We start from the raw sequence: 25,613 nt of genomic DNA, 5'->3' as shown, positions 1-25,613 counted from the left end.
GGTTAGTAGCCAATTGAGTAACACTGCTGACAAAAGAAACTATATGGACAGTCACAGCTTTCTTAAGCTAGGTATGTACCATTTTGCTGATAGGCAAATAAGTCCCTGTTGTAGAAACATTTGATATTGTGTGCAGTTATGTACCCAAGGCGTAAACATGAGCTTTCTTTTCTGTTTGACATTCTCAAAGAGACTCAACAGAATACATTATTTCTTGCAGTAGACAACAGGTACTCTTTGTCCATAGTAACAGTACTTCTGAATAGCAAGGTAACAAACGCCTGCTTCAGCTACAAGGATATGCACCAGAAACAAGTGCGGGAATGAACCATAATGGAGAATGAATGAATTTTGGGTACACATGTGGCATTGTCTGTACAGTCGTCATACTGGCTGCTTCTGTCAGCACAAGAAGCTGTCTTACTTAGCCAATAATAACCTGTTGTAGTTTATTATTTTTGGGATTGGCTTTTTCTTGTATCTGGTTCATCAACATCCTCACATATATCACAAATGCTAAATAGAAGACATGATGAGGTAATTTATTCCCCTTTGACTCCAATGGAAAGTTAAAGCAGAAGATGCAAAACAGAGTGAAGTTGGTGACTGTGAATCAGCTACCCATCTCACAAAGTTGAAACCTACCCCAATAGCTTTTCTTAGCAGACTGCTTTTTCAACATGCAACAACATTAAAGAATTTTTTTACAATAAGGCGGGTGCATGTTAAATACCTCTTGCAGCATGTGATAATCAATCAGATCAGGTCTGTGTCTGTGAATGAGGGCACTAAATGCTCGTCCATTCTTCCAGCTACATGCATAGGCAACACCAAACCAGCCACAATGGAGCAACAGGATAGATCAGAAAGCATGCAGTGAGAGAGAAGAAAAAGGATAGTAACACGATGTCTGATATGATAAATGAAAATTATTAGAGACAAACAATCGATCAGCAAGATGGTATGGAAAAAAAGACAATTGTGTCAGCTGGACGCATTTATTTCTTTTGTTAATTATAACAATGATAACCATATTCCAACTTATTTTCAGCATGAGGTAGAGAGGAACTGTCTTGTTAATTTATTCACAAAGAAACTAGGGATGAATATTTCCACCAGTCTTTATGCATCAACACCATTATAAACACAGGCTTTGGTCACTTTGGGCCCAAAATACAATAAGCAGCCACTCCATAAACAAAAGAGTGATGTAGAGGGATCTCCACCTGTGTGCACGGTTGACTGTAGACTCATTCCAAATCGTAGTGAACGGGTTACATGGCCGGGGTGTGCATTCAACACTTACAAGTATGTTTCAGTGTCCCAATCTGGACTTGTAAGGTCAAGCATGGCTGCTCTGGCTGACTTACCTCCAGGCTCTACAAAAAGGCAGTAATTTTGATTCTAGACAAAAGGTCCTTTCTGCTCGTTAATTACATTGAGGCCTTTTAAGGCAAAATGGTGCAAGTTCAAGGATGGCTTTGAAATGCCCTTCTAATACAGGAGCAGATGATCCACTTAAGGCCCTTCCTATGGGTAAATGGTCAGAGCAAAATGCAGGACAAATTGAAGAGTAAAATAGTTCTGCTTCTTGGTGACAATAAACTCCCCAGGCCACTCCACTCCTTGCCAATATATTACTCCATTTCCCAACCTTTGATTTACACTCAAGGAGCAAAAAGGAGCTTGGTATTTTGGTCTTTTGACCAGATGGTTTTCCTGATATCCCTGCGTGAGTTCTCAAAGTGGACAGTGCTGGGAGATGCAAACACCATTAAGAGGTGCAAATACTTCAGCTTCCTGTTGCACATCCATTCAAATTTACTACCTAGCAGCTCCGAAGCACACGGGTATGTTTTTCAGAAAATGCATCAACATGGAGATGCGTGTCTTCAAGTGTAGTATCTATCCTATTATACAAAAATGAAAAAGGAAGCTGCAAATTCTGGAAATACAAAACAAAAAAAGAAAATGCTGGAAATATGCTAAAGGTCTGTTAACATCTATAAAGAGAAAAAACAGGTTTATTGTTTTAGATATAACCCTTTGTCAGAATCAACATTGTCCAAACCTGCTTTTTCCCTTCACAGATGCTATGCATTTCTAGCATTTTCGCTTGTGCATGCAATTATAATTCAGTTTGAACCTTCTTCCCCATTACATCTTCCCCATTATACTTGGCCACCCATGTTTAGCTGCTGACCCAAACACCCTACCAACTGATTGAAAAGTCCACTAACGGCAAACTGCACCACTTATAGTCCGATATTATGCAGGAGGAAATATGAAGGGGAGAATCAAAAAAGTCCAGGGAACAACAGACAGATACCACCAGCACGAATATTAAATTGGAAAAATCAGCAGTACCAACTGTTTGTTGCCACATTATAAACAATGATATCATCACCAGTACCAGTGGATTTATGCAATGGGAGTGGGACTCGTAAAATTAAGCAGATAAATATAATCTATAATCAAGCAAAGACACAAAGCATTCAAGACTTATTTTCAAGACCCTTTGGAAATCAGATTGTGCTGACTAAGTGTAGTGTTCAGAGCCATCTAACTTAGTTAATGCAGGCCACCTCTTCTAGCAGAACCATGCAACAAAAGCAAGCAGTACATACTGCACATCAGCATGCTGTCAATCAGACAGATGACCTTTTGTAGCTTGGAGTAGTCAATAAGGTCAGGTCGATGTCTGTGGATGAGCGCGCAGAGTGCAAGGCCATCTTTCCAGCTTTACAATGAGAGGAGTAAACAAGAATTTACATGTAAATTATAGCACCATGTTTCAATCAAACCTTTTTTTCGCTAAAGAGAATTTGCTCGCCCAAGTGAACGAGCATCTAATACACAGGTGTTCTAACCTTTTTTTAAATCTGCTAAATCATCCTTTGCAATGATGCCATTTTACTTCCCTATTAGCTCACTGAAATTATGAGAATATATTCATAAAGTGAGAAAGGATTACTTCAATGTACATTTTTAAGACTAAATAAAAATGAATATTCATTTTTTAAAAATGTACAAACATTCTTTGTATTGTTGCGAAACTGTTACACCCCAAATTGGGGGGTAAATGAGTATGGACACCAAGATGATTCCTTCATTGATATTGTGGATGATCACAGTCTGTCAGTTCTCCTTTTTCTGAAGGTCAAATACTGTCCAGTCCTTTTACTGATTCTTACCCATTTCGCAGAGGCAATTCTTAACAAAGCAACTTGCAAAATGGGTGCAAAAAAATTAAAAGGACCACAATTTTTTTCAAGATTTCTTTTCAAATCTATTAATGCATGTTAAGGTCGAGGAAGTTAGGCTTAATTTATTTAAATGAGGTTTCTATGGTTAGAACAATTATATTCATCCAATCAAACTACTGATAGTGTGAATATTAGCTCCTAATTATAAATATATATGTACAATAATCTCCTTCCAACAACTGATCTTAACCTCTTTTCCCCCCCTCTTTCAGTCCCTTTTAGAAATACCCAATACTAAGAATGAGTAAGCAGCTTCCTCTCATCATCCAATGTCAATGATCTTCCACAACTCAACTGGAACAAACTTGGGTCCGCAGATCTCTAAGGGTCTGTAGAGGCTTTCCTGGGGGTCTGCGAAATAGTTGTGCTGTACGCAAATGAGAGTAGCGGACAGAGGCAGGCTTGGCAGTGAGCTGGGGGGAGGGAGCAAAATGCAGCCAATTTGGGAACTGGCTGTCTCACATCAGAAGGAAGAACATGTGGAAGAGCACTAAGCGCACTAGGCAGATTGGCAGCTACCTGTCATTCACCAACAACCAACGTGAGTTCAGCCTTTTTGAAGACAGGGGTTTTAAAAAATATTTAAGTATTACTTAAACTGAAAGGGTGACAAATTACAAGTCTGTACAGATATTATGAGTATTATATAGTATTATGACTTAGATGGAGGCGGGGGGGGGGAGGGTTTCTGTAATTACTAATTCATTTGAAAAGGGGTCCTTTAACCAAAAAGGTTTGAGAGAACCACTGAAGTAGAAGATGCTGTTTGCATGAGAGGTAAAAGAAAAGACTGAATCATCTTTGATACCTGCAGCAGGAGATGCACTCAGTATCAGGCTCAGAATAGATGGAACTCATCGCCATTGTGATACAATTGACGAGGACATCACTACAGTTCAGCTTCAAACAAAGCTGCGAATCAGGTGCCCTCCAAACTCAAACTTTCAAAACATAGTCCAGTTCCATGAGTAGAATTATAATGCCCTCCCCCACGGCGAGTTTTGTGGAAGGGCATTTAATCAGGCGGGAAAGGGTGGCAGCTGGGCACCCCCTGCCTTCCCACCTCCACCACGATTAAGTCGGTGGTGGGATGGCCTGTAGAGGGCTTTCCCGCCCTGCAAATTGATGCCTTAAGTAGGCAATTAAGGAATTTGATGTGCATGCTTCACATTAAATTTAATGCCCACTTAAGGACCTCATCCCAGGGGGGACTCTTCACACAGGGAACACAACAAGCAGAGCTGTGTGGGGTTGCTTGCGGGCTCCCGGGGTTGGGGGAGTGGTCCCTCGTTCAAAGGCACTCAGTGTCTGATCAAGGGATCCGGCATCAAGAAGTGGGGGGTCCCGCTGGGAATCACCCCCCTGCCCCCCACTCCTCACCTTCCTTGTGACCCCTCTCACCCCGCCTCTGTGCCATCCCACCTGTGGTCTGGGATCCAGTGATGATTCTTGGCCTCGGGTAGGTCCAATGCCTTCCCACCTCTAATTAGCCCACAGTTCTTGGCGGGCAGGGCTTCTGACCTGGGGTCCTTGATCCCAGAGAGGCCCTGCCGCAGTCCAGTTATGTGCCTGAATTGCAGCACACAATTCGACGTGCATGCTTCTGGCACACATGACATTAAATTTAACACTTATTTCTCTTGCGATTTGCATCTATATCTCCTCGACTTGCCTTGTATGGAAGTTCTGCACATTTACATTCTTATAGGGAGCAGTCTTTCTCTGGCACCAGAGCAGCAAGCCTTCCTTAGCGGACGTTTCTGTAAGGAAAAAAAAAAATCAGCATTTTCAAGTGTTCACAAACATGGTGACACCATCAGGGAAAAAAGGAGATATAAGTAGATACATTCAATCAATCAGTCAATCGGATGGTTAGAAAGTATTCATGTCACAAATTACATGGCACTTGGGAAAATTCTTTCCTGCTAGGTCAGAAATACATTTGACTTATGATCAGAAATAAATGGATGCCTCTGTCACAGTTTTCCTGATTTAAATATAACTCTACCATTTACTCTTATTTTTAAACTGCAGATTAAACCTCAACTGAGGTCATTTTCAGCCTGTTTGTAATATCCCAACGTCATCGATGGCACTGCTGAAGTCGTCTGCAAGTCAGTTGTGCAAACCTTGACTGCTGTGGAAGTCAGGTGCAGTAAGCACCAAAGTCAGTGGTTTTTACCTGACTCTTCAACATCAGCACTGCCTACGTCCAGAGTGTTAATACAAGCAGTATTGATACAGATGAGAAGAACAATTCCTCTTCCTCATTTTCAAATCTTTCATGGCTTCAACACTCCCAATTTCTGACACTTTCTCCACACTACCATAACCCCTTGATATCCTGCCTCTCGCATTTTATGCACTACTCTCTTTACTCCCGCTTTCTTGAAGGCTATCCTGAATACCCACCTCTCATGGCTTTACTTATCTCTCCTCCATTAAAAGCCTTCTCAATATCCAGCTTTTCAATCACAGTTTCTGGCACCTCCTAACCTCTCCCTCTGTCTTGGCATCTGATTCCCTGTCCAATTCCTTTTGCAAAATGCTTTTGGATGTAAATTTAGGTTTATATGGTAAAGTATGCATCACAAGACTAGTTTGGTGGAGGACAATAAACTGACTGTCGTTACACTCATGAAGTCATTGGAAAGGAAATATCAGGTGGGATGTACAAAAGGTGGACAATCCACTATCGCCAGTTTTACACCCCCACCAAGGTTAAAACTTCCACTTGTGAATCCCCAAACACAGAAGCCACAAGGCTAGAACTAGAGGTCAACCAAGGGAAACTCTACACAGCACAGTAACAATAGAGATATAGCTGAGGTGCACAAGCAACTATTGAGGGGATTGGGTGGAGGAGGGGGGTTGGGGGTGGGGGGGGGGTGGGGGTGGGGGGGGTGAAGAAATTGAAATTCGTCTCCAGTGGTGGGGCAAAATTGGCAGTATTCAATCAGCCACCAGTTATATATGTAGCACCTGATATTCCAATCTGCCAATAAGACGCCACCATCTGAGACGATATTCTACCTCTGGGGGTCCCACAAGAACTTAAAAATCTGATTGATATAAATCTATATCGGCTGACGTTTTCATCGCCACAACAGGTTCCCCAGGAAACCTGAGCCTTTATTGAATGGGTTGCATTGGATTGAAATTAAAAGCTCATTTCACTTACCTTCCACAGATATGTCATGAATCGCAAAACGGAGGATGATCGTCCAAATCATACCCAAAGTCATCTTCACATTCCCGTCTACTATTTCTATAATAGAAGAAATGAAAATATAATAGTCAAGCAGACTGTTAGTGCAGTATCTAAGCTTCGCATAGATTTAACTCCATTTGAAAAAAACTCTAAGTCAAAAAATTGTCCCAATAAACTGTTGATCTTCACTCAGAGTCGGGAACCTCATCACAATTGTTCATCACCGAGTTTGAATGTCAAGACTGTGAAATGTCTTGACTGTCAGTGTATAACAGCCCTACAATCAGAATAAAGGAATAAATATGGAATAAAGGTGCTTCTATGACAAACTCAGCAGGTCCAGACAGTCTACTCAACATGAAAGTCACATTGCTAGCCTGTACACGAGCTGAATGTTGTATGTTCAATAAGGGCATTGGCTGAAAAATTCGAAATGCACCCAAAACGGGTGAGAAATTGGTGCAGTATTGGCACAGCGGCTGGTCCCAGCCAGTGAGGCCCAAACAAAATTGGCTCTGGGCATTACTTAGATGCTGTTGGCAAGATGTGGGCGCCAAATTGGCTGGAGCTCACTGTCAGTAAGGGCAGCTCTGTCACTGAACCAGCCGGTAGACTTGGTCTAGGAAGGGAGCAGATTCAATCCTGCAGTTGGGGGGAGGGGGCGGGGCAGGGGAGGGGAGGAAAGGCTGGTACGTGCCAGAAAAAAGGGTTTTTTTTTGTAGAACTATGATTAAAGACAAATTTCCTGGGCTTTTTTTCTCCAGCTGCTTTATTAATCATTTGGCCTCTGTGTTACCTTTGCAATACTTAAATCTGTCAGATTAGTTTACCTTCAGCACCAATTGATACAAGCTTCACTCCTTTGCTGGAGATGTAATCCAATGCTTTGTTAACATTTGCAATTTTATGGAAACGCATCTTGCCTTGGTCTGGCTTTGGGAGTCGCTCACCTAGAGGGAAAAAGAAATATATTAAAATATTAATCCATGAACGCATAAACCCTTCTCTTTTCCTGTTTTTGCCCTCCTATCCTCACAATTCCTTTATCCCATTTTAATACTTGATAGTGAAGTAGGATACCCTAGGACAGAAAGTGGATGAAGATTGTTCGTGCTAGGTGTCACTTGCCCAAATCATAAACTAGACATTTCTTGACTGGAATGACACAATTTTAAAGGAAACTGGATTATACAAATTATTTGTAACTCAAATCACTGAAAAAAAACACTCAGAATTTGGGTATGCAAACATAATGGTTTTTTAAAATTATTTATTCTTTCATGAGATGTGGGTGTCACAAGCAAGGCCAGTATTTGCTATCCACCTCTTATTAACCCAACATTTCAAAAGGCATTTAAGACTCAACCACATTGCTATGGGTCTGGAGTCACATGCAGGCCAGTCCAGGTAAAGATGACAGATTTCCTTCCCTAAAGGACATTAGTGAACCAGATGGGTTTTTATGACAATCGATGATAATTTCATAGTCAACATTACTGAGTCTAGTTTTCAGTTCCAAATTAATTAACTGAATTTAAATTCCACCAGCTATCATAGTGGGATTATTAGCCAGAGTATTAGCCAGGCCTCTGGATTACTGGTCCAGTGACATGACCACTACATCACCATCTCCACAAAGTGATATTGGCAGATATGTGAAGATTGTTCTGTAGAAGGAATGCAACTGAGAGGAAGATCGCAAAGATATGGTTGGACTTTATAAAATGTAGCCTGGTGCAAAAACTTAACATAGCAAGCTTCAGTTTGACTGAAACATGAAGAAAATGAGAAGAGGAAATATCTCCAAGAATCTGACTCAACCAGTTCGAAGAAGAGGTGCCAGCAAAAAGTATGATGAAACCTTGGCTACAAACAATTAAATCCGAAATAGAAAGAACTGTACAACGTTTTCCTAATGTGGACAGCCACAATGAGACAATTATTACTGACAACAAAAAGGGAATTGAGCACGGCTTTAAGGGAAGAATATTTTACAGCACAGAAGAGGAACCACTTCTCTCCTCCCCTCCTCTAACTGAAGGAACCAAGTTTTGCTGTCTATGAACAGCAGTGATATTTTGGATCTCACTCAAGGGACCGCTGTTTATTTGTGAACCTGGAATGTCAGCTGGTTCAATTGCAGGAAGCATCAAGGTTAAACCTGATTTGAACTTCATTGGATGTTCAGCAGGACTCATTCAATAGGGATGAAGAGCTGGAACCTTGGCTGATTATTTGCCTCCCTATCCTGGGGAAACTGAGATTGATTGTAATAACACTGCTGCCCACTTGGGTTAAGATGAATGACCCAGGATAAAACCTTCAATATCCCTGATCTATGTCGAATGAGAGGGAGCTCACTTTTAACTCGAGCCACGCCAACAAGGCTAACTGACCCCTTGTTCTTTTTGAAAACAAGTGCTTGACTCAACTCACCTGAAATAACTTCCAAAAGAAGCATAAGTTTAAGGCCATTTCTGAAGTCATCTTCGATATTTTCAATTTGCGTACCAGCTTTCCGCAAATGTGAATTGCACCAAGCAGTAAAAGTCTGAAACACAAAAATATTCATTACCCTCTGGCTGGTCTTTTGTTTTAAAACTCGTTCTCAATTCAGAAATGCTGGAAGCAAAGTTCAGGCATTGTGAGGTAACTTTCACTTTTGTCAGTGCAGTAAAACACTATCAATAGCTCAACGGAAAGAAATATTGGACAAAGTTAGTAAATATGGCAATTTTGTAAAAATAGAACAGCAATAAATATACTGAATGGAAGTAGGCTCAGAGATGTGGAAGAGCAAGGTGAATTCACAAGTGTATAGTTGAAAAGCCAAGAGCTTATATAAAACCTTAAGAGCACTGTACGATGATGCAGTATTGGGCTCACATTATCGGGAGGGTATTGATGCTTTAGCGAGAGTACAATGTACATTTACTTGAAAACCGTCTGGTATGAGGAGATTCAAATGCCAAGGAAGATCTGAAAAATTGGGGCTTTACACGTGAGAAAAATGCAGTGGGATATGAAAATAGCATTTACTAGAATGGAAGGATAAGACAGAGCAGACAGAAACATATTGTTTCCAGCAGCTGAGGAATCTAAAATGAAGGGCCATAGATACAAGCTTAAATGTAAGAGACTAAGAATAGAGAACAGTAGAAACTTATTCACAGAGAGATGTGAGGCTTTGAAACTCATTTTGAGGATTAGTTCTTGAGGCAGAAACTGTGCCAACATTCAAGATCAGATTGGATAGGTGAATGAAGGAAAAGAAGTTAAGGACATATGGGAACAAAGTGGGTGAATGTGGTTAGAATTATTTCCTCATATGGATGATAAACACTGACGTGGATTGGTTGGGCTGAAAGGCCTGTTTTACATACATTTTTCTCTGAAATAGTTGTCAAATTATATTCTCTGTGAGGTACAAAAAAAAATCAGCTATACCGGTGTTACAGTAACCATTTTCAGGCCTCCTGAGCTTTTAGATGGCTCATTTGAAAGATCTCCCTCAAGCTGAATTACGGGAGGGAGGGGCAGAGGGCGGAAGGCTTGCCCCACCCACCCCCTGGAAGTAAAGTCGTCGTGGAGCTCTCACCCACTCTATGCCGGCCCCACACTGCAGCCATGATGCACTGCAGGTGAGCATAACAGCAGCCAACTGGCACTTACGCCCCTCACTGGGGAGGAAGTCCCACCCTCTGGAGCTGCTGGCCGTTCCAACTGGCTGGCAGTTCTATCAGTCCCAGCAGCGCCAAGGGCACGTTAGTGGCCGCTGCCGGGACTACAAGAAGATGGGAGAAAGTCCACGGCTCCCTGAAGCCGCTAAGTCTTGGGGCTTGGCTAGGAGGGTTTTGGCTGTTCAGGGAGTGGAGCGCTGGGAGATGGTGTTTTGGTTTAAGGTGGTGGGGGGGCAGCAGGTGCAGTGGTGGCTAGGAAGAATGGGGGATTTGATCTTAGGGAGGGCAAACCCCTCAGATCTGCAAAGAGCAGCTACTGAAAATCACCACCGTCCTCCCTGCCATCTGAAGGTTCCATTCAAAAAAAAAAATCGGACTTCCTGCTCCTGTCCGGCTGCTCGTGCCAAACATTTTATGGTATGGGCAGCATATTGTCAGGGTCAACTGGCTTGATAACAAGCCTAATTGACCCTTGATTATCTATTTAATGATGGTGGGCTGGTTGCCGATTTTGGCGTCTCCCCACCCTCTGTATTATGGGGGTGAGTGGGAAGGTGGTGGGGTGGGCACCGACCCTATTTTACATGCCTCCTACCCCCCACCAGAAGCATGGCCACTTTAATTTACATGCCCCACCCTGCCATACGCCCAGCGGGGGCACATAAAATGCAGTCCCTTGAGTGTGTTCAATTTTTCCTTCTCTAATAAGGTTCTTATTCCAGCTGGGATATGATTCTGCGAGTACAGGGCACTCTCCAATACATCACCCCCTAAGTACTGTTGTCTACAGTTTAATTTCAGTGTTCATTTACATGTTATTTCACATAGCCTCAAGCACTGTGAAATGGTTCCTCAAGAAGATATTTCCCTATTGCTTGGTATTCTGATTGCTGTATTGTGACCCATTGTCTCAGATGCCGCCAAAACATTATAAAAAAACACCTGTAATACAGGCTATTTATCTTAACCTAATGGATCTGCAAAATGTAATGATGAAAAGATGGAACAGCTAGAAATGTACTGGAAGGAATTAATGGAGGTGACAGGAGGCTGGAAAGCTGGTGAGAGTCCCATATTGCCTCCTTTCAGGAAGGCCTGCCAAATTAAGTGCCAAACAGACATGGCAGCAGCAGGCCTTCCCTGGGATCAAGGATCCCAGGGGTGGAAATCCTGCCCCCGAGAGCTTCCAGCCAATCAGGGGCTGGCAGCTGAGCAATGCTCAGTAACACCAGCAGTAGTGATGACTTCTTCCAGTAATGCACCCGCCCAAAGCCCAGGATCACTAAGACCCCCAGGCCACAGGTGAGTGATAATGGGATAGGAGTCGCAGGGGAAGGGGGGCTCGACAGCAAGGGTAGAGGGGTGTCTCTCAGCGGCGCCCCCGGATCCCAAAGCTGGATCTTTCGATCGGGCACTGAACAAGAGACCTCCCCCCAGGAAGCCCACAAGTAACCCTGACGGGGTTTACTTTTTGGGCTTCCCATGTGGTTAGTACCCTGCCCACTGGTGGGCGAACGCCAGCTAATTGTCCACTCAATTGAAGGCAGGGTGGGAAGGCCCTCCACAAACCTTCCTGCCCTAGACTTAATCAGGCCAGAGGCAGGAAGGCAGCGGGGTCAGCACATACCTGATTAAATGACCCCTCCAACCTTGACCAAACCCACCTCTGGCGCGGACATTAAATTCTGTCCACTGTTTTCAGCAGTTGAGAAGACCATAGATTAAATTCAAGAGATTTAGAAATGCGGGCAGGAGAAACTTCTGTATACAGAGTTGAGAGGCTGTGGAATTCTCTTCCAGATTTAATGAATGAGGTAACAACTATACCAACATTCAAGGCTAGATTGGACAGGTGAATGAAGGGGAAGAAGTTGTATGAGAAATGGGAACATTGTAGATAAATGTGCCAGTAATTCTGGGCATATTGCTTGCTGAATAATATGGAGGCAGGCTTGCACAACCACCATGAAAACAGCAATAGTGCTGCAAGAGATAAGTTACACTACTAGATGGGTTGCTAAAATAAAAGAGCAACAAGTCATAGAAAGAGTGGAAAAAGAAACTGTGAAAGAATGATAAAGAAAACCATAAAATGAAGTCGTATAAAATTGGAAAGGAAAGGGGAAAAGGAGAGAAAATAGCATGAATATTGACCTGTTCATCTCATTTAGAACCATAGAACACTACAGCACAGAAAAACAGGCCATTCGGCCCTTCTAGTCTGTGCCGAAATATTATTCCGCTAGTCCCATTGACCCGCACCCAGTCCATAACCCTCCAGACCTCTCCCATCCACGTATCTATTCAATTTATTCTTAAAACTTAAGAGTGAGCCCGCATTTACCACGTCAGATGGCAGCTCGTTCCACACTCCCACCACTCTCTGAGTGAAGAAGTTCCCCCTAATGTTCCCCCTAAACCTTTCCCCTTTCACCCTAAAGCCATGTCCTCTCGTGTTTATTTCTCCTAATCTAAGTGGAAAGAGCCTACTCGCACTTACTCTGTCTATACCCCTCACAATTCTGTAAACTTCTATCAAATCTCCCTTCATTCTTCTACGCTCCAAGGAATAAAGTCCTAACCTGTTTAATCTTTCCCTGTAACTCAACTCCTGAAGACCCGGCAACATCCTAGTAAATCTTCTCTGCACTCTTTCAATCTTACTGATATCCTTCCTGTAGTTAGGTGACCAGAATTGCACACAATACTCCAAAGTTGGCCTCACCAATGTCTTATACAACCTCACCATAACATCCCAACTCCTATACTCAATACTTTGATTTATGAAGGCCAGTATGCCAAAAGCTTTCTTTACAACCCTGTCTACCTGTGACGCCACTTTTAGGGAATTATGTATCTGAACTCCCAGATCCCTTTGTTCCTCCGCACTCCTCAGTGCCCTACCATTTACTGTGTATGTCCTACCTTGGTTTGTCCTTCCAAAATGCAACACCTCACACTTTTCTGCATTAAATTCCATCTGCCATTTTCTGGCCCATTTTTCCAGTTGGTCCAGATCCCTCTGCAAGCTTTGAAAGCCTTCCTTGCTGTCCATAACGCCTCCAATCTTAGTGCCATCAGCAAACTTGCTGATCCAATTTACCACATTATCAGCCAGATCATTGATATAGACAACAAACAACAATGGCCCCAGCACAGATCCCTGAGGCACACCACTAGTCACAGGCCTCCAGTCTGAGAAGCAATCATCCACTACCACTCTCTGTCTTCTCCCACACAGCCAATTTCGAATCCAGTTTACAACCTCTCCATGGATACCAAGTGTCTGAACCTTCTGAACTAACCTTCCATGTGGGACCTTGTCAAAGGCCTTACTAAAGTCCATGTAGACAACATCCACAGCCTTTCCTTCATCTACTTTCTTGGTAACCTCCTCAAAAAACTCTACAAGGTTCGTTAAACACGACCTACCACGCACGAAGCCATGCTGACTATCCTTAATCAGCCCTTGGCTGTCCAAATAATTGTATATCCGATCTCTCAGAACACCTTCCAATAATTTACCTACTACTGACGTCAGGCTCACTGGCCTGTAATTACCTGGCTTACTTTTGGAGCCTTTTTTAAACAACGGAACAACATGAGCTACCCTCCAATCCTCCGGCACCTCACCCGTGGCTAAGGACATTTTAAATATTTTTGCCAGTGCCCCTGCAATTTCTACACTAGTCTCCCTCAAGGTCTGAGGGAATATCATGTCAGGCCCGGGGGATTTATCTACCTTTATTTGCTGTAAGGCAGCAAGCACCTCCTCCTCTTTAGTCTCTATATGTTCCATGATACTACTGCTTGTTTCCCTTCCTTCCTTAAACACTATGCCAGTTCCGTGAGTAAATACTGATGCAAAAAAACGGTTTAAGCCCCATCTTGTGAGGCGCCACACATAGACGACCACTCTGATCTTCAAGGGGACCAATTTTGTCCCTTACTATCCTTTTACTCTTAATATACTTGTAGAAACCCTTCAGGTTTACCTTCACATTATCTGCCAAAGCAACCTCATGTCTTCTTTTTGCCTTCCTGATTTCCTTCTTTAGTATTTTCTTACATTTTCTATACTCTACAAGTACCTCATTTGCTCCTTGTTGCCTATACCTGCTATACACCTCTCTCTTCTTCTTAACCAGATCACCAATATCCCTTGAAAACCAAGGTTCCCTATGCCTGTTAACTTTGCCTTTAATCCTGACAGGAACATGCAAACTCTGCACTCTCAAAATTTCGCCTTTGAATGCCTTCCACTTACTGAACACATCCTTGCCAGAAAACAACTTATTCCAATCCACTCTTCCTAGATCCTTTCTCATTTCCACAAAATTGGCCTTTCTCCAATTTAGAATCTCAACTCGAGGACCAGACCTATCCTTATCCATAATTAAATTAAAACTAATGACATTGTGGTCACTGGGCCCAAAATGTTCGCCTACACATACTTCTGTCACCTGACCTGGCTGGTTCCCTAATAGGAGATATGATGAATGTAGGTAGCTGCTCTTAACCAGGTGTTTTAACCTTGAATTTTTGGTCCAAAGCACTTTTTCAGGTACAGTTCAGATTTGTCCAGTGATGACAATTCCCAGTTTAAATGGTGGTTCAAAACAAAAAAATTGTTTGTTTAACTGAGGGACAATGTATGGAAACTTTGAGTTTGATTCCTTCATCTGTTGCGCAGTGTTAACGATGGAAGAAAACAGTGATGCACTAACCTATAAGGGTTTGATATATTTATTTTGTGCTGAAGCAGGCCACCCAGTGGTCAACAAAATATTAAGATTCGAGCTTCAAGTAAATGAGGCTAATTCACCCAATGCACTTGTGTCTTATAGTGTAGTGATGAACAAGGCAATAACAAGGATTACTTTCCACCCTTCACTCTCTCACTCTTCAGTTCCTTCCTCTTGAAGTTCCTCTCCCCAATTGAAGTATTTCCCTGCTTTTGGAGCCGCACGAGCTGGGACTTATTCCTAATTAAAGGCAATTGAGGTCCATGATTTCTTTGGTCAGACATTTTATGTACCTTTTAATTTTGTTGCAGACACAGCTCTCAAAAGGCTATGGCATTCATATTGCCTCTTTCTGTTAGACTTGAAATAAATGTAGGGTGGTTTCCCACCTCTCAACCACATGCATGAACACCTTTTCAAAACTTGTTTTCACTCAACTCTTTACTTAGTAACAATGATCTGAAATATTTTACTGACAAAGCAGGAAACCACAGGCCATTTAGCTTAACATCTGTCATAGGGAAAATGTTAGAAGCTATTATTAAAGAAGCTATAGCAGGGCACTTGGATAAGATCAAAGTCATCAAGCAGAGTCAACATGGTTTTGTGAAAGGGAAATCATTTTTAACCAACTTATTGGAATTCTTTGAGGAAGTAACATGTGCTGTGAATAAAGGGGAACCGGTGGATGTACTGTACTTAGATTTCCAGAAGGCATTTGATAAAGTACCACAATGGACGTTATGGGGTAAAATAAAAGCTTATGGCATAGGGGGTAACATAATGGCATGGATAGAAGATTGGCTGGCTAACAGGAAGCAGAGGGTAAGCATAAATGGGTCTTTTTCAGGTTGGCAAGATGTAACCAGTGGTGTGCCACAAGGATCAGTGCTGGGACCTCAACTGTTTACAATTTATGCAAATAACTTGGATGAAGGGTTGGATGGAACGGTTGCCAAATTTGCCGATGACACAAAGATAGGTAGGAAAGTAAGTTGTGAAGAGGGCATAAGGAGGCTACAAAAAGGTATAGATAGATTAAGTGAGTGGGCAAAGATCTAGCAAATTGAGTATAATGTGGGAAAATGTGAAATTGTCCATTTTGGCAGGAACAATGAAAGAGCATATAATCCAAACGGTGAGAGATTGCAGAGCTCTGTGATGCAGAGGGATCTGGGTGTCTTAGTGCATGAATTGCAAAAGGCTAGTATGCAGGTACAGCAAGTAATTAGAAAAGCTAATAGGATGTTATCATATATTGCGAGGGGAATTGAATACAAAAGTAGGGAGGTTATGCTTCAGTTATACAGAGCACTAGTGATACCACAACTGGAGTACTGTGTACAGTATTGGTCATCTTATTTAAGGAAGGATGTAAATGCATTGGAAGCAGTTCAGAGAAGGTTTATCAAACTAATACCTAGAATGGGCGGGTTGTCTTATGAGGAAGGGTTGGACAGGCCAGGCTTGATTCCATTGGAGTTTAGAAGAGTAAGAGGCGACTTAATTGAAACATATAAGATCCTGAGGTGTCTTGACAGGGTTGATATGGAGAAGATGTTTCCTTTTGTGGGAGAATTTAGAACTAGGGGTCACTGTTTAAAAATAAGGGGTTGGCCATTTAAAACGGAGATGAGGCAAAATTTTTTCTGAGGTCTGAGAGTTTTTGGAACTCCCTTCCTGAAAAGGCAGTGGAAGCAGAGTCTTTGGATATTTTTAAGGCAGAGGTGGATAGATTTTTGGTAAGCAAGGGGTTGATAGGTTACCAGGGGTGGGTGGGAATGTGGAGTTGAGGTTACAATCAGATCAGTCATGAACTTATTGAATGGCGGAGCAGGCTCGAGGGGCTGAATTGCCTACTCCTGCTCCTTGTTCCTCTGTTTGTATTACTGTTTTATAAATGATGGGATAACTGCAGAAAAAGTACTTAGAAAGTAACATTTTGTATATCGATCATTGGAGCACAATCACAGATTACAGAAATGGTCGGACATTGGTTCTTGACCCTGTGTGCCTCAAGGTCAGAGATGGGGCTACCACACTGCCGTACCAATCCAAATTTATGCTCAGTTGAAGTGGGTCCCAGCACAAGCCCCATTGCCAGCTTTTTTGGGACACTAATCCATTTGGACGCCACACTTGACTCACTCAGACACGCAAGGCAGTTCTGACAGGAACATTCCCCCTACATCAGCAACTTATCAACAATGGAGTTGTGGCCAATACAGGAACAAATGCAGTTAGATCCCTTGACGGAGCCCCTGAAAAATTCTTGGGCAACACACTGGAGGCAGGGACCTGATGTCTGCTGACCAACAATGGGGTGTTCACCAGCTGTAACAGAGCAAAAAGCATCTCTGTGTACCTGTGAGGTCATTATCTTTCAGTTCTAGATCAAATGGTAGTCATATTAAATATTGCTTCAATAAAATTGGTATTTTATAATAATGAATGAACTGCTGATACGTTTCAGCTGTCACAGGATTGCAGTAAACATTGGAAATTATTCTCCAGAAGTCAAACTACTCATGAGCAAAACATTTTTAGACATTTTCAAAATAGCCAGCTTATTCCTTACTTATTCCTCATTAATTTTACATGGTTCTCCTCGACCTGCTTCATTGCTTCTTGAGGTTACCTCCTAGATTATTCAGAAGTACATTTTAACATCAAAATATAATCATACTGAAAATGATTTAGCAACGGATCAGATTAACCAATTAAGTTCTCATTTACATAAAATTATATTGAATTTAGGGCATAAAAAAAGGCCATTTAGCCCCACTAGTCTACGCTGGTGTTCTATGTTCCAGCCAAGCCTCCTCCCACCTTCCTTCATCTAACTATCAGCATAACTTTCTATTATGGTGTTCGCAAATTTGAAGGGGAGGAAAAGGCAAATTCTATGGATGATGCTCGTAACTAGCCAGTGACTGACAACCTAGATAGTGCACCAGCACCACAGAGGAAGAAAAGTGGCTGAGGACAGGGAGTGAGAATGAGAACCACAGCACGAAGGTATGTGGAGTTGAGGAGGTGGAACCCAAGGCTGAGATGCAGGAGGCTGGATCCTGGGAGAGAGGAGGGGGGAAATACTGAATCTCATCTCTGTTAAGCAAATGCCTGGCAACAACCAATCAGAAAAAGAGTATTCAAGGCCAATCAATGCTCAGAATTTGCGGTCACATGGATTAGTCAGTTCTCTGAAAAGACAGCTGGCAGACACAAAGAAATGTGGGCAGAAAGTAGTAACAACACATACACTCTTCAGTCACCAAGTCAGCAGCTAGTTTAATTGAGAATTTAATGAAATTTACCATTAACTAACATAAACATTACAAACGTATAGGGGATACATCAGCTTTTCAGAGCTGCTCAGCATATGCTAATTTAGTTTGTTTGATTATTTTCGAATAAGAAAAGCAATGATGATTGTCTTTCAAGTACAGAGACACTGAAATGCATCTGGTATTTTGAAACGGGCAGCTTTTTAATCTCCGATGAAAGGTAATGATGAATGCTGGGCATCTACCACCTGTTAGCAAACCATTTCAGACATAATAAGCACAACTCCTCCACCAATTACAATGTAAAATATTTCCACAATATATGCTGCTGTTTGGGGGTTACGTAGTTGATTTCCCTTGGCGTTGGCTCAAGGGCAAAAAGTTACAAGAAGTGCTCTCTCGCTCTCCCGGAAACTGTGTCTCTGCTTAACTTGCACTCCCTAATGCATTTTTTCTCCCTCTGCACATTGGCCCAAAGCATGGGATTTGAACAGCCAGCTGCAAACTCACGGTAAACTCAGCGGAATTTGACATAATACCACTTTCACATGAGCTGGCAACACTGATGCAAGTCTTGTGCATTATAAAGGCAGCCTACACCCCAGAAGAAAGGAGACAGGAAGATTTCTTCTGATCTCTCATTTGCAGTTTGCTAATTTTATATTTTAGTTTTGTAGCTCTAGTAACAACATTCCAAGTTTAATAGCTAAAAGCTACTGCGGATGCTGGAAATCCAAAACAAAAACAGAATTACCTGGAAAAACTCAGCAAGTCTGGCAGCATCGGCGGAGAAGAAATCAGTTAACGTTTCGAGCCTTCATGGCCCTTCGGCAGAACTGCAGCATAGTTTCAACAAGGGAGAAATATAAATTGGTTTAAGGTGGGGGGGGGGGGGGGAAGAGACACATTGAGGGTGTGGTGTGAGCAGATAATCAAAAGATGTCACAGACAAAAGGGTCAAAGAGGTGTTGAAGGTGGTGGTCTTTGTCTGAGAAAAGTGCTAATTAAGAATGGAAAACAGGATATTCAAAGTACAGCTCTAGTGGGGGTGGGGTGGAAAGACTAAAGGTTTTAGTTTTAGATTTAAAAATAATGGAAATAGGTGGGGAAAGAAGAATCTATATAAATTATTGAAAAAAAAGCGGGTGGGGGGGGAAAAGAAACGGGGTGGGGATGGGGGGAGGGGGAGTTTAAGATCTAAAGTTGTTGAATTCAATATTCAGCCCAGAGGGCTGTAAAGTGCCTAGTCGGAAGATGAGGTGCTGTTCCTCCAGTTTGCGTTGGGCTTCACTGGAACAATGCAGCAAGCCAAGGACAGACATGTTGGCAAGAGAACAGGGTGGAGTGTTAAAATGGCAAGCGACAGGGAGGTTTGGGTCTTTCTTGCGGACAGACCGCAGGTGTTCCGCAAAACGGTCGCCCAGTTTGCGTTTGGTCTCTCCAATGTAGAGGAGACCGGTCTTTTTCCAGGTAATTCTGTTTTTGTTCCAAGTTTAATAGTCTGTTTATATCTACATTATGCATGCTTTTCATCATTTTAAAAGACCTAATCTAAACAAAGAAGCAAAGAAATGAATGGATGAATAGCATCAACATTAATACGGCCAAATATCCCCAAAATTCCACATGGGTTCCACCAGTGTCCTGTTGTAAACTCACTGGGAGCCCAGCAGTGCCCTAAGGAAATGGCAGAGATTTGCATTAGAGGGTCTGTGCAATGGGGGGGGAGGGGGGCGGCGGATTGAACTCACAACAGCTGTTTGCTGGACCAAAAGTAGGATCACTGCAATATTGCATCCTAGCCACAGTACTTCATACCCTGCCTCTAAAGAAGCACTACAACTCTCAAACTTTCAAAGTGTGTAATAAAGGTGGACAAATTTCCACTGATTTTTCTCACCTTTAATGACAAAATAAAATTGAGATGAAAACTCAATTATATTACAACCTGTGCAAAAACCATTTGAATTGTGTCTCAAAGCAATCAAGATCTGAAGAGTCCCATGTGGTAAAACATAGTTTTAAGCTAAAATCAATATAAAGCGGCGCCAGAACAATTATGAAGCGTTTGTTCCCTTTTCAAGTGCCAATTCATCAATGGGTAACCTGCTTTAAAGCCAAAACTATTTCAGTAAATTTAAAGCCCTGCACCTTTACTTCAAAATCAGATATCCTTGATGAATCTACAAACATTACGCAGTCAAATGACTGCAAAGCCTTGCAACCAAAACTTGCAGTTTAATTAACTGTGCAAAAGTTACACTTAAAGGTATTAAAAATACACTTGAAACAATGACAAAGTAAATAAAACGGAAGAAAGAGAACAGCGAGAGGGTAAGAGAGAGAGAAAAAAAGAAGCAAGTACGTAAAAAGAAAAAAATCCCTTTGCAGATGTGAAAACATCACTGAAAGTGATACAATACTAGTAAAACTGGTACAAGAAATCCTGGGGGAGTGAGATAGAAGAGAGAATAAATTACAGCATACATCACAAAAAGAAAGCCCCAGAAATATCTTAAAAATTTTATATTTTCCTAATTAGAAACCGGACACAACTTGACTATTGAATCACAAAAATGCTTATATGTCACGGTTTCATAGCTTAAAACCCTATTTGTCAAACTAATAGTAAGTTAACAACATAAATCATTTAATAGCTACAGTCGTTCAACAGCAAAATCACTGGAATGGAACTGGAGCTGACAGAATGAGGATAATGGTAAATCATCAATGTTGCCCTACATTGTTATATTTAAATAGCGAGACTTGGAATTGGCTCTTTGCGTAATATTTTGCTCTTGTATTTTACACAATAAAATGCAAAAACTGCAAGTGACCAAAGCAGTCAGAAATCAATAAACAAGGCGTAAAAAATAAAAACAAAGTGCCGGAAAATCTCAGCAGGTCTGGCAGCATCTGTGGAGAGAGAAACAGAGGTAACGTTTTGAGTCCTGAAGAAGAGTCTTACTGGACTTGAAACGTTAACTCTATTTCTCCCTCCACAGATGCTGCCAGACCTGAGTTTTTCCAGCACTTCCTGTTTTTATTTCAGATCTCCTGCGTCTGCAGTATTTTGTGATCATTTTATTAACAAGATGTACAAACTTGTACAAAGATATTTTGGGGACAAATTGATTCGCATAACCTCGATTCATCGGGGCAGGCAGTGTTGCGGGCTACTACCTGTGGCCCTGGTCAAGTGGGGCATGTCTGCACTGTGCTATGCAAGTATGTTTCTTCCCCCCACTCACTGTGTTTACTCTCTTTCCAGATAAAAAGAAAGATAACATGGGGGCAAATTAGGCAAGGGAGAAGAGGAAATTACAAAAGTGAAACGTGAAGGGTGTAATTTTAACCAAACTTGCTCAGCAGAAAGTGAATGGATGGGCAGTAAAAAAACATCAGCCAGGTTACTTACACACGCTGCAGCAGCTGGGGGCCCACCGTTCAGGATTTTAACTTGCTTGACTGAGCAGGTGGTAAGGACACCCGGACAAAGCCGCCTGGGTCCTTCTTTATATGAGCATGTCGAGCCCGACTGCAATTGTAAGTGGATGGCCTGAGCATGAAGCTACTCTTGCATTCTCTGTTGCAGTGGGAGGAGCAGCCAGAACCAAAACAGGTACATTTTATTTTAAATTTCCTCGTGGGGCCAGGAGTGCGTGTTTGGGCCCAAGAAGGAAAGCGAGAGTGCGGATTTCCCTCCCACATGTCCCCAAACGCGAGACATCCGCAAATGCAGCCCTATGGCAATCATACCACCTACCTTGGTGTCAACAAGTGGTCGCTGGGTTCTGTGACTTTCTACTGCTTCCCACCAAAAATGGGGGGAGGGGGGGGTGGAAATTCAGCCAGCTGAATTTAAATGAGGCCCAAAAGATAAAAATAGGCTGATCTTCATTTGTGGAGCAACGGGTGAGTTCAAAACTCATTTCCTTACCCATCCACCCAAATCCCTGCTAACAATCTTGAAATAAAAACTGAATTTGACCTCCTCAGTCACCAAATACCATTGACAGGGGATGTCGGTCCCTCTGTATGATACAACAGGAATAGCTGGAAAGGTATCCATTTCTTTGGAAAATTAATGGAATCACAGAATATGCAGCCCAAAACACTGGTACAAATCATGGAACCCCTTGCAATGAAAATGCAGTTTAATGTATTCAGAGGCTTTGGAGAAGGGTTAGGTAGAAATATTAAAGAGCAGAATGCAAAAAAATGACTCAAAATTGTGACAAAAAACAAAATTGCTATGTATATTTTACTAAAGTCAGAACATGAAAAGGCTTTGGAGACTTGCTAGTTACCGAAGTCTATTTGTGAAAGTTAACTTACTTCTCATTAAATCTTCAAATATCACCTATTCAAAGCAAAACCTTACTTTCAGATATTGGTACAGAGTAAACAATTTTTACAGCAATGCATGCATTAGTGATTGCTGATAGTTTGATACGCTATATACGACATATAGATAATAGGTAAATACATACTTTTATCGCTCTAGTTGGCAAGTTGCTGTTATCACACTTCATGGAGATATTCATATTCAATTAGTACAATTTCTATATACAGTTCCGACACTCAGGTAAAGTCAAAGCATCCTCATATATGCAGTGACTGCCATTTCGTCATGGAAAATAAAACATAGCCAGAAGCATTTTTGCTATTTTGAAGATACTAACCATTTATAAATTTGCATATGTACATTGTTTTCTTTATTCTCTGTTTCACTCAAGAGCAGAAGCCTCTTCCCATTTACCTGATGATATTCCTTGACTCACGGTAAAGAGCGGTTCTACAGCAAATATACTGACTCGCCACACAAATGTCTTTCCACAGATGGCAGTACATGGACATTGACTTATTTGACACAACGAGCCACTATATTAATCCATTGTAGGTTTATTTGAAAAGTTATTTGTATTAATGTTGGGTTCATTTTTCCACCGACATTTAAGAATTTTGGATAAGATATGGAAACAATATCCTGAAATGATTTCTTCTCCCTGATAAAAGCAAGCCCAAGAAATAGGCGGAGGTCCAGGTATCATGGGTCCCAGCCTTCCATTGTAGTTTCCCGTAGCCCTGGTCATGGACAGTACCTCTAGTCTCACCAGACATAGTCTCCCACACCACAAGGGGCAAGACCAGAAGCAGGCACTACTTCTGCTGGATGTTCCCATTGTTCTAGCCTAAGTGTTACCTGGTGTAAACTTGGAGGCCAATATGCTCATTGAGATATGGTGTACCAGTTTTCTGAAGGATACAAGTGGGCTTCACCATGGTTATTCCCAGGATCAGGATTATTGTTCTGGAAGCTGAACTGCAGACACTGCACAACATAATGCAGGGGAAGAAATACCTGGACACTGTTCCAGAAGACAGTCACGCCTCTTAGAAGAGGGTTGTCTGTTTTGGTCAGCAGTGAGGGACAGGAGATTGTGACCATGAGTGAGGGAGTTAACGGGACCAAGCAGACTGCAGTGGAGGAGTCTCAGATATTGCAATTGTCGAACAGGTTTGAAGTGCTCACAACCTGTGTGGACGAAAGTGAGGTCTGCAAGGTGGATGAGCAGGCTGGCCTTGGCACCATTCAAGTGCAGGGAGCAAATAGGAATGCAGTGGTATCACAGAATCACAGTGCAGAAGAGGCCCTTCGGCCCATCGAGTCTGCACCAACATGTGAGAACCACCTGACCTACATACCTAATCCCATTTATCAGCACTTGGCCCATAGCCTCGAATGTTATGACGTGCCAAGTGCTCATTCAGGTACTTTTTAGAGGATGTGAGACAACCCGCCTCCACCACCCTGCCAGGCAGTGCATTGCAGACCGTCACCACCCTCTGGGTAAAAAAGTTTTTCCTCACATCCCCTTAAACCTCCTGCCCCTCACCTTGAACTTATGCCCCCTTGTGACTGACCCTTCAACTAAGGGGAATAGCTGCTCCCTATCCACCCTGTCCATGCCCCTCATAATCTTGTACACCTTGATCAGGTCGCCTCTCAGTCTTCTTTGCTCCAACGAAAACAACCCAAATCTACCCAACTTCTCTTCATAACTTAAATGTTTCATCCCAGGCAACATTCTGGTGAATCTCCTCTGCACCCCCTCCAGTGCAATCACATCCTTCCTATAATGTGGTGACCAGAACTGCACACAGTACTCCAGCTGTGGCCTCACCAAGGTTCTATACAACTCCAACATGACCTCCCTACTTTTGTATTCTATGCCTCGATTGATAAAGGCATGTGTCCCATATGCCTTTTTCACCACCCCACTAAGGTGCCCCTCTGCCTTCAGAGATCTATGGACACACACGCCAAGGTCCCTTTGTTCCTCATAACTTCCTAGTGCCATGCCATTCATTGAACACTTCCTTGTAGTAGGGGACAGCATAGTGAGGGGAATCGATACTGTTCTCTGCAAAGAGTGAGAGTCCAGAGGCTGTGTTGCCTGCCCGGTGCCAGGGTTCGGGACATCTGCTCAGGACTGGAGAGGAACTTGCAGTGGGAGGGGGAGGATCCAGTTGTCTTAGTCAATATACGTACCATTGACATAGGCAGGACAAAGGAGGTTCTGCATAGCCAGTATGAAGAGCTAGGTACCAAATTAAAAAGCAGAACCTCAAAGTTAATAATCTCTGAATTATTATCTGAGCCGCATGCAAATTGGCATAGGCAAATAAGGCTAGAAATATGAATGCATGGTTCAAAGATTAGTGTGGGACAAGTGAACTCCAGTTTATGAGGTACTGGCACCACTACTGGGGAAAGTGGGGGCTGTAGACCATTGAGATGGTCTACACCAGAACCACACTGGGATCCGTGTTCTTGTGAATCGCATAACTAGGGAAGTAGAGAGGGTTTTAAACTAAACAAAGGGGGAGGGGTGAGGGGGTGGTATGAGGGATCAAACTTGGGTGGATGTGGCAAATCAAGGGGTAATTTCAAGGCAGGAGACCATAATAGTAATATGGGAAATGAGGGTCATAGAATAGCAGGATGGGGCAGAGGGATAAAACCCAAGAGTGCACTAATAGTCAAGACTAGATGTTGCAAAGATAACAAAAAGACAAAACTAAAGGCTCTGTATCTGAATGCACATAGCATTCATAACAAAGTAAATTAATTGATAGCGCACATTGAAGCAAATAAATATGATCTGATAGCCATTACGAAGACATGGCTGCAGAATGACAAGGATTGGGTCCTGAATATTGAGGAGTTTATGACATTTAAGAAGAATAAGAAGATAGGTACAGGTGGAGGGGACGCACTGTTGACCAAGGATGGCATTGATACAATAGTTAGAGATGAACTTGGTTCAGGAGATCAGGATGTAGAATCGATTTGGGTGGAGATGAGGAATAGTAGGGGAAAGGAGTCACTATTGGGTGTGGTCTACAGGCTCCCTAAC

At 42.3% G+C, this 25,613-nt stretch overlaps 1 protein-coding gene across 5 annotated transcripts in view; it reads right to left on the bottom strand.

Annotated features, from left to right (window-relative positions):
- Positions 1-25,613, bottom strand: part of LOC144689853 (alpha-actinin-2) — a 106,749-nt gene that overhangs the window by 41,269 nt on the left and 39,867 nt on the right. For 4 of the 5 annotated variants that reach the window (XM_078557295.1, XM_078557293.1, XM_078557296.1 and 1 more), the window contains exons 2-6: positions 8,914-9,028; positions 7,308-7,427; positions 6,448-6,534; positions 4,939-5,026; positions 2,662-2,740 (exon numbers count right to left, since the gene is read on the bottom strand). In XM_078557295.1, coding sequence (XP_078413421.1) covers positions 2,662-2,740; positions 4,939-5,026; positions 6,448-6,534; positions 7,308-7,427; positions 8,914-9,028 — 489 coding nt within the window. Of the gene's footprint in view, positions 1-2,661; positions 2,741-4,938; positions 5,027-6,447; positions 6,535-7,307; positions 7,428-8,913; positions 9,029-25,613 lie in introns of those variants that run through there. The other variant, XM_078557291.1, reaches the window with a different exon arrangement.

This window comes from Cetorhinus maximus, chromosome 14 (assembly GCF_964194155.1).
Source record: "Cetorhinus maximus chromosome 14, sCetMax3.hap1.1, whole genome shotgun sequence".
In the NCBI taxonomy this organism is placed as follows: Eukaryota; Metazoa; Chordata; class Chondrichthyes; order Lamniformes; family Cetorhinidae; genus Cetorhinus; species Cetorhinus maximus.
This window is presented reverse-complemented; position numbering and strand designations above follow the sequence as displayed.